The sequence below is a fragment of the Magnolia sinica genome, chromosome 3 (genome assembly GCF_029962835.1).
Source record: "Magnolia sinica isolate HGM2019 chromosome 3, MsV1, whole genome shotgun sequence".
Taxonomy (NCBI): Eukaryota; Viridiplantae; Streptophyta; class Magnoliopsida; order Magnoliales; family Magnoliaceae; genus Magnolia; species Magnolia sinica.
In genome coordinates, this window is record NC_080575.1 from 24,535,221 (window position 1) to 24,545,670 (window position 10,450).

At 38.7% G+C, this 10,450-nt stretch overlaps 1 protein-coding gene across 1 annotated transcript; it reads left to right on the forward strand.

Annotated features, from left to right (window-relative positions):
• Positions 1-255: 255 nt before the first annotated feature.
• LOC131241473 (uncharacterized) lies at positions 256-946 on the forward strand. The gene is made up of 3 exons (XM_058240260.1): positions 256-364; positions 449-756; positions 802-946. Exons 2-3 carry the CDS (start codon positions 455-457, stop codon positions 932-934), a joined length of 435 nt encoding a protein of 144 aa, XP_058096243.1. The 5' UTR covers positions 256-364; positions 449-454; the 3' UTR covers positions 935-946.
• Positions 947-10,450: the final 9,504 nt, after the last annotated feature.

Consider the following 10,450-nt stretch of genomic DNA (forward strand, 5'->3'; position numbering starts at 1 on the left):
TAATATTTACATATTTACGATATCTTAACGTAATATTTAAATTCATAATTAATAAAAATATATTATGAATAATGTGTTCAAAAGAGGAGCAAAATAAATTCTGATAACAGGAGAAAGTTAGAAGTAAACCACGTAGCTGGTTCAAAGTCATTTGTACGACTTCATCACGACATGGTAAGAAATTACTAGTAATTATTACGTTTATATATTCTTTCCTTGCATTTATATTAACTATATTGTCCTTTCGATTGTGCAGTGAGATTCCCTCACTGGCCAGGAGCCCGGACCAGTAGACTTGTACAGAGGGACTCACTGTCGGTAGGCGACGGGATCTTGGGTACATCCTAAAGCCAGTGAGATTTGGGTAAAAATCCTTACATTGTAAAATTTAATTGCATTAAATTATAATAATGTTATTTATTATGAAAATTCATATTTTTCATTACAGGAAGAGATGAACACCTTACGCAGTCAGCCCACTCCCGATGGTACTCAGCTGAGTGAACCAGAGATACTGAGTCAGGTGCTTGGCACCCGTTCTAGATATGTGCGTGGGCTTGGCCATGGTGCCAAGTTAATGACACCTGCTAGAGCTACCTCCAGCCGATCCATCGTCATTGGCGACAGCGTCGTACGCCGAACTGATATCGCAGAGAGAGAGGTTCAGCAGCTACGGGTCGTCATCCATGACATCAGAGAGGAGCTAGACAGGCAGAAGGAGGAGCAGGAGAGGAAGATGATGGAGGAGCTGGACAGGTAGAGAGAGGAGCAGGAGAGGAAGATGATGGAGGAGTTGGCAAGGAAGAGGGAGGAGCAGGAGAGGAAGATGGAGGAGATGCGGGTGGAGCATGAGCGATGGATCACGGAGATGTTTCATGCTCTTACTGCATGCTTACCCACCGATGCCCGACCACCTCCGCCTTCATCTTTGTGATTTTTTGTATTTTTTTTATTATGTTAAGCTTATATATATTTATGCATGAATGAATGTGATGTGGATAAGATTGTTTGTGTTTGGTTGAATGTAGTTCAGGTTTGGATGGATTTACTAGTTTGGGTTTAGATGGATGTGAATGTGAATATGATGAAATATATTACATAACAGGTGTATATCAGGATGAATATGATGAAATATATTGTAACAGGTGTATATCAGGAATTTTATGCGAAATTTTGTGCTGGAATATTTTTTTTTAAAAGAGACTTTTACCTACGAAACTTTTCGTAGGTAAAAGTTCTGTAAATATTTTTAACGACGAAAACTATTATCGCTAAAAGGTCTTATGTATTTTTTAGTGATAGAAATATTCGTCGCTAAAAGTTTTGTAATAAATTTTAGCGACGAAAACTATTGTCGCTAACAGATTTAGATGTATTTTTTAGTGACGAATATTTTCGTCGCTAAAAGTTCTGTGATTATTTTTAGCGATGAAAACTATCGTCGCTAAAAGTTTTGTAATAAATATTAGCGACGAAAACTATCGTCGTTAAAAGTTTTGTAATTATTTTTTAGCGACAATAACTATCATCGCTAAACTATTTGTATATATTTTTTAGCGACGAGAATATTCGTCGCTACAAGTTTTTTAATTAGTTTTAGTGACGAAAACTATCATCGCTAAAAGGTTTATGTATTTTTTAGCAACGAAACTATTCGTCGCTAAAAGTTTTGTAATAAGTTTTAGCGACGAAAACTATTTGTCGCAAACAGTTTTTATGTATTTTTTAGCGACGAAAATATTCATATCTAAAAGTTTTGTGCATATTTTTAGCGACAAAAATATTCGTCGCTAAAAGTTTTATAATAAATATTTGCGATGAAAACTATCGTCGCTAAAAGTTGTGTAAGTATTTTTACCTATGAATAAAGTATTTTTAGTGACGAAAAAAATCATCGCTAAAAAGCTTGCCTTTACCAACGATACAAAATTTTCCTCGATAAAAACCTCTTACATCAGTTTTTTAGCGACGAATGTAGCGACGAAAATTTTCATCGGTAAAATGTTTTAGCTACAAAAATTTGTCTTTTAGCGACGAAAATTTTCGTCGCTAAAGGTGGGATTTCTTGTAGTGACACTCTAAAGATGTTCTTGGCTCACTCCCTTGATTTAAATGATGACACAATTAGGGAGATAAATGCTTTGCTTGATTCTGCGCAGGTACTTGAAGTTAACCCATGGAGGCCACAATTTGATAAATTACCCCAAGTTGATGTAATGCCTCTACCGTCTAGCCTTAAAGCACTGAAACTTAACCTAAAATCTTTGCTCACTGATCTCAAATATGTCTATATTAGGTCAAGATGAGACATTCTCGGTGGTGATTTCTTCCCACCCTGAGAAAGAACGAGAGAGTATGCTTATTTCTACTCTCATTAAGCATAAAGGAGCCCTTAGATGGTCATTTGCGGACCTTAAGGGAATTGACCCTTTAATTTTTACTCACCACATTCATCTTGAGGATAATGCAAAAACCTTCTGACAACTACAGCGTCGATTCAAATATGAAAGAAGTGGTTAAAAGTGAGGTACTTAAGTTGTTGGATGTGAGTATCATTTACCCTACATTTGATAGTCAATGGGTGAGTCCAACTCAGGTGGTTCCTAAGAAGTCTGGAATTACCATCGTATCCAATGCTGACAATAAACTCGTGCCAACTAAAGTCACTACTGGTTGGAGAAAGTGCATTGACTACAGGAAGTTAAAGACTATCAAAAGGAAGGACCACTTTCCTTTACCCTTCATTGATCATATTTTGGATAGGTTAGCCGGTCATTCTTACTACTGCTTCCTTGACGGGTATTCAGGGTACAATCAAATAGAGATAGCCCTTGAAGATTAAGAAAAGATGACATTCACATGCCCCTTTGGTACCTTTGCTTACCGAAGGATGCCATTCGGGTTGTGTAATGCCCCGCCACTTTTCAACGATGCCTGTTGAGTATATTCTCTGACATGGTGGTGCAATATTTAGAGGCCTTCATGGACGACTTCTCTGTCTTTAGTCCATCCTTCAGCGAATGTTTGAAAAATCTTTAAAATGTGTTGAAGTGATGTGAAGAAAAGAATTTGGTGCTAAATTGGGAGAAATGTCATTTCATGGTTTCCAAGGGAATAGTGCTTAGACATATAATTTCATCCAAGGGAATTGAGGTAGACAAGGTGAAAATTGACCTTATCTTTACTCTACCTCCACCCAAGAACATACGTGACATGCAATCCTTCTTAGGATATGCCGAATTTTATAGACGATTCCATAAATGACTTTAGCCACCTCTCATGTCCTTTATGTAACCTCCTTCAAAAGGATTCACCATACGAGTGGACTGAGCAATGCCAAGAAACTTTCACTAAGCTCAAGGCCATGTTGACTATCGTTCCTATCATGTAGCCACCCAATTGGAGCATCCCTTTTAAAAAGAGAAGAATCCCTGTGTAATTCACTATGCAAATAGAACTCCAAATTCTACCCAAGTAAATTACTCCACTATAGAGAAGGAAATCTTAGCCATAGTGTTCGCTTTGGATAAATTTACGTCCTACTTGATCGAATTCAAGATCATCATTTACACGGATCATGCGGCGTTGGAGTACCTTCTTTCTAAGAATGATGCTAAGCCCTACTTGATAAGATGAATCCTTCTACTTTAAGAGTTCGACATAGAAATACGAGAGAAAAAGGGTGTAGAGAACGTAGTGGCTGACCATCTCTCTAGGCTTAATCTTTCTGATTCCCTTAAACCAGCACCAATAAATGACATGTTCCCTGACGAACAATTGCTTAAACTCTCCCAATTACCTTGGTTTGCTGACATTGCAAATTTTCTAGCCATAAGTTTCACGCCGACATATTGTACTACGTAAGATAAGAAAAAATTCTTCGCTGAGGTACATAAGTTTTTCTAAGATGATCCTTATCTATCTAAATATTGCCCAGACCAAATTCGAAGGAAATGTGTGCGAGAAAATGAACATCAGAGTGTGATCTCCTTTTGTCACACTCAGGCTTGTGGTGGTCACTTTTCTGCTAAAAAGACCACGATTAAAATTCTGCAGTGTGGCTTTTACTGGCCCACTATGTTCAAAGATACTCATGAGTTTTACAAAGCTTGTGAGCGTTATCAAAAATTTGGAGGATTGTCTCATTGAAATATGATGCCACTAAACCCAATTCTTATCATTGAAGCATTTGATTATTAGGACATCAATTTCATGAGGTCATTCCCACAATCATTTAGTAATAATTATATTTTATTAGTAGTAGACTATGTCACTAAGTGGGTCGATGCGATCCCATGCCAGAATAATGAACATAGAACGGTAATTCGATTCTTAAAAGAAAATATCCTCTCCCGGTTCGGAACGCCTCGAGCTATCATTAGTGATGGAGGGTTACACTTTTGCAATAGGTCATTTAAAAACTTTAATGAAGAAATATAGCATCTCTCGTAAGGTGAGCACTCCGTACCACCCATAAACAAGCGGGCAAGCCGAGATTTCTAACAGGAAAATTAAGCAAATTCTTGAAAAAAAATAGTTAACGCTGGCCATAAGGATTGGTCAATCCGATTAACTGATGTTTTATGGGCTTACCATACAGCTTTTAAGACCCCCATTAGAATGTCTCCCTTTAGACTTGTCTATGAGAAAGCTTGCCACTTGCCTGTAGAATTGAAACATAAAGCCTACTGGGCGATCAAAGATTTGAACTTTAACTTGGAAAATGCTGGCTCGCTGGGCAAACTTCAATTGAATGAACTTAAAAAAATTCAGAACGATGCTTATGAGAACTCGAGAATTTACAAAGACATGATGAAGGTGTTCCATGACGGAACATCCTTCGAAAATTATTCACAACTGGTCAAAATCTCCTCTTGTATAATTCACGATTACATCTTTTTCCGGGTAAGCTTTGATCTTGTTAGATCGGCCCTTTCACTGTTACTAATGTTTATCTTCATGGGGTCGTCGAGATAAAGAATCTGATGAATGACAATGTTTTCACGGTAAACGGACATCGTCTAAACCCATTTATTGGGAAGCTTAATTCAGAGGATATGTCCATACCTCTAATTGATCCTGTGTATCAGGATTAACCTCCTAGTCTGATGGAGGTGTAGTTAGGTTTATTACTTTCATGGGATTTAGGATTAGGATAGTTTGTTTTTCAATAAGTTGTCTTCATGCTAACCCATCTACATGTTAATAACTTTGGAAAAGCTTCAATTCTCCTTCTTCAGGTACTACCCTTTCATCACTTCTCCTTTCTTTTCGTTGTCTCTTGTGCATTACATGCCTATATCTTTTACATTGAGGACAATGTAGATTTTAGGTTGGGGGTGTGGATTAGGTAAACTAATCAATATTTTCTTAGTCTTTAGCAAAAATTTTAAAATTTTTCAATTTTTCAAGTAAAAATTTTTTTTGGGGAAAAAATTTGTTAAATTAAAATTCTTTAGTTTGGTTATTAAATGAGGTTAATATTAGTTACTATTGTTAGTGGGCCAAATTAATTTTATTTTAATTGTTTACAGATTTTAATATGTTGGCCCACCAAGTTCCATTTACTGAATTTTGGGTTGGATTTAATATGGGACCATTAAATGCATTTGATGGGAGATAAATACCACCCGGGGAGGGCCTGTTTTAAAAAGCATGTATGATGCTAAAAGGAAAGAATAAAGTCCAAAATTTTTTGGGAATGAAAAAAAAGTGTCAATTAAATTTTAGAAGAAAAGGAAAAGGGTAAGCAATCCACTTAATCATTTCTTGGGTGATACGGCAAATTATAATTAGTTTTTTAATGGAAGGAGGATTCTAAGCAACAAAATGGAAATTGGAACTTTTCCTAAGGTGGCCTATTTGATAATTCTTTTTCTCCAGTTTTAAAATATTATTTACTTGACTTCCATTTATATATACACAAAGTTGTTTCAGAGGATTGGCAAATCTTTCTTTGCTTAAGCAATGTTTCTTTTATGTTAGTTCAATACATATTTTTTATATATTTTTAAAATGTACACTAGAACTTTTTTAAATACATTTTTCATTAATTTAAAGTTTGAAAAATGTTAAAGTGGATATACTAAATAAAGGAAGTATTTAGAGACAAAATTAATTCTAAGATTAAAAAAAGTGAGAAGGAAAAGTGAAAGTCAAATTAGAAATTCAGGAACCCACCCATGTAGGTTTGAAACATCAATATTCAATGGGACACAGTCTAATAAATTAAGAAAAAGTAACTAAAATTTGGGCCTGAAACTAAGCCCACGCCCATCCCATGACAGACGTGCACAGGTTGGGTGGGTCGTGCCATTTAAAATCAAACCAAGCCATTCATAAAACATATAAAAGCACTTGGTGGGGTCCACCTGAGTTTTGGAAGCGGCTGAAACTTGGTCTGACCCCTCATCCAAGTGGGACACACACAATAGATGGGCTTGATTTGTGATTTTTTTTTTTTGGCAGCATTTACACGTTTTTCTTGTTCTCTATTTTCTCCATTTAAAAAATGAGAGATTGGGATTCACGAAAATTAAAAAGGAATGGTTGGAATTCAGTCCACGACCATATTCCCCCCCCAAAAAAAAAAAATTTATTTTTTAATTTCTTCTTATTTTCACAATATTTTTGCACATTTTTCCCTTCTCAAAAATTTTCCCAAAATGAGGAATTTGATTCAAAAAAATTGGAAAGTGGCCGAAATTTGCTTCCAAACCAAATCCCCTAAAAATTTACAAAATAAATAAATATATATATATATATATCGATTTCTGTGGATTTACACACAAAAATTCATCCTCAAAATTTAAATCAACACAAGAAAACCTAAATCATAATAGAAGAGGAAGCAAGGCATCGCCATATAAATATCGGAGACAGATACAACATACAACATACAATCAATCATCAAAGAGATGAGGATAGCGCTCTCGAATCTCGGCCTCGCGCTCCTAAGATGCCTCATCCACGAATGGTGACCCCACCGAACCTTCACCAAGGGGATGACCTTGGTTCGGAGGACTGCTCCTTTCGATCAAGGATACGAATCGGCCGCTCGATGTAAGAAGCGTCCTCACGAACCTCCAACGGCCGCCAATCGATAACAGGAACGATGTTCGACCCACACTTCCTCAACATAGAGACGTGAAAACGTTATGGACGCCAGAACAACCGAGATGGTAAGGCAAGCCGATAGGCCACGCGCCAATGCGCTCGGTGATCTCAAAGGTCCTATGAATCTCGGGGCAAGCTTACCCTTCGCTCCAAATCTAACTATGCCCTTCATAGGCGAGACCTTGAGATACACATGGTCCCCTACATCAAACTCTAAGGGACGACGCCGGCGATCAACAACACTCTGCCGGCCCTGAGCTGTGCGCATCCTCTGCCCGATAATATCAATAACCTTTGATGTCTATCGCACAAGCTCGGGACCTAGGAGACACCGCTCTCCAACCTCGGTCCAACAACTCGAGATCTGCCGGTCCGCCATATAATGCCTCAAAAGGAGCCATGCCAATGGTCCGATAGTTGTTGTATGCGAACTCGCCAATCGCAGATGCTCATCCCAGCCTACCACCGAAGTCAATCACGCAGTTCGAAGCATATCCTCAAGGATCTCGGTTGACCCTTTCGGTCCGGCCATCGGTCTGCGGATGATACGCGATCGAGCCTGCAAATCGTGCCCATAGCTCTCAAAGCTCCTCCAGAACTGAGACGTGAACCTCGGGTCTCGGTCAGAAATGATTGAGACTGGTACGCCGTGCAGTCTCACAATCTCCTCAATGAACAACCTCGCAAGCCGGTCCAAGGGCCAAGTCGCACGAATCGCAAGAAAATGTGCCGACTTCGTCAGACGGTCCACGACAACCCAGATAGCGTCATGACCGCGCTGAGTCCTCGGCAAACCCATAATAAAATCTGTAGATACGTGCTCCCACTTCCACGTCGGGACGCTCAACGGCTGCAATAGACCAGGGGGTCTCTGATGATCGGCCTTGACACGCTGGCATGTGTCACACTCAGCCACAAAACTGGCAATCTGGCGCTTCATCCCTGCCCAGAAATACTGTCGCCTCATATCACGGTACATTTTCCTCGAGCCAGGGTGGATAGAAAACCGCGATCGATGCGCCTCGGTCATAAGATCTCTGCGCAACTCAGGAATATCCGGGACACACAATCGGCCTCTAAAGCGAAGCCCACCATCAGCACCAATCTACCAATCTGTCTGACTCTCAGATGCCGCATCTGCTCGGTAATCCTGTAACGACTCATCCGTCTGCTGAGCCTCGATCACCCTTGCGACAAGAGAGGGTTGAATCGACAGGCTCGATAACTGAACGATAGAAGACTGCAGACCAATTGGGAGAAATGTCATTTCATGGTTTCCAAGGAAATAGTGCTTAGACATATAATTTCATCCAAGGGAATTGAGGTAGACAAGGTGAAAATTGACCTTATCTTTACTCTACCTCCACCCAAGAACATACGTGACATGCAATCCTTCTTAGGATACGCCGAATTTTATAGACGATTCCATAAATGACTTTAGCCACCTCTCCTGTCCTTTCTGTAACCTCCTTCAAAAGGATTCACCATATGAGTGGACTGAGCAATGCCAAGAAACTTTCACTAAGCTCAAGGCCATGTTGACTACCGTTCCTATCATGTAGCCACCCAATTGGAGCATCCCTTTTAAAAAGAGAAGAATTCCTGTGTAATTCACTATGCAAATAGAACTCCAAATTCTACCCAAGTAAATTACTCCACTATGGAGAAGGAAATCTTAGCCATAGTGTTCGCTTTGGATAAATTTACGTCTTACTTGATCGAATTCAAGATCATCATTTACACAGATCATGCGGCGTTGGAGTACCTTCTTTCTAAGAATGATGCTAAGCCCTCCTTGATAAGATGAATCCTTCTACTTTAAGAGTTCGACATAGAAATACGAGAGAAAAAGGGTGTAGAGAACATAGTGGCTGACCATCTCTCTAGGCTTAATCTTTCTGATTCCCTTAAACCAGCACCAATAAACGACATGTTCCCTGACGAACAATTGCTTAAACTCTCCCAATTACCTTGGTTTGCTGACATTGCAAATTTTCTAGCCATAAGTTTCACGCCGACATATTGTACTACGTAAAATAAGAAAAAATTCTTCGCTGAGGTACATAAGTTTTTCTAAGATGATCCTTATCTATCTAAATATTGCCCAGACCAAATTCGAAGGAAATGTGTGCGAGAAAATGAACATCAGAGTGTGATCTCCTTTTATCACACTCAGGCTTGTGGTGGTCACTTTTCTGCTAAAAAGACCACGATTAAAATTCTGCAGTGTGGCTTTTACTGGCCCACTATGTTCAAAGATACTCATGAGTTTTACAAAGCTTGTGAGCATTATCAGAAATTTGGAGGATTGTCTCATCGAAATATGATGCTACTAAACCCAATTCTTATCATTGAAGCATTTGATTATTAGGACATCGATTTCATGGGGTCATTCCCACAATCATTTAGTAATAATTATATTTTATTAGTAGTAGACTATGTCACTAAGTGGGTCGATGCGATCCCATGCCAGAATAATGAACATAGAACGGTAATTCAATTTTTAAAAGAAAATATCCTCTCCCGGTTCAGAACGCCTCGAGCTATCATTAGTGATGGAGGGTTACACTTTTGCAATAGGTCATTTAAAAACTTAATGAAGAAATATGGCATCTCTCGTAAGGTGAGCACTCCGTACCACCCACAAACAAGCGGGCAAGCCGAGATTTCTAACAGGAAAATTAAGCAAATTCTTGAAAAAAATAATTAACGCTAGCCATAAGGATTGGTCAATCTGATTAACTGATGTTTTATGGGCTTACCATACAGCTTTTAAGACCCCCATTAGAATGTCTCCCTTTAGACTTGTCTATGAGAAAGCTTGCCACTTGCCTATAGAATTGAAACATAAAGCCTACTGGGCGATCAAAAATTTGAACTTTAACTTGGAAAATGCTGGCTCGCTGGGCAAACTTCAATTAAATGAACTTAAAAAAATTCAGAACGATGCTTATGAGAACTCGAGAATTTACAAAGACATGATGAAGGTGTTCCATGACGGAACATCCTTCGAAAATTATTCACAACTGGTCAAAATCTCCTCTTGTATAATTCACGATTACATCTTTTTCCGGGTAAGCTTCGATCTTGTTAGATCGGCCCTTTCACTGTTACTAATGTCTATCTTCATGGGGTCGTCGAGATAAAGAATCTGATGAATGACAATGTTTTCATGGTAAACGGACATCGTCTAAACCCATTTGTTGGGAAGCTTAATTCAGAGGATATGTCTATAACTCTAATTGATCCTGTGTATCAGGATTAACCTCCTAGTCTGATGGAGGTGTAGTTAGGTTTATTACTTTCATGGGATTTAGGATTAGGATAGTTTGTT

Coding starts and splice junctions, on each gene's coding strand:
- LOC131241473 (XM_058240260.1), top strand. CDS start 455: ATGAACACCTTACGCAGTCAGCCCACTCCCGATGGTACTCAGCTGAGT. Junction 757..801: donor ATGATGGAGGAGCTGGACAG/GTAGAGAGAGGA, acceptor GGAGTTGGCAAG/GAAGAGGGAGGAGCAGGAGA.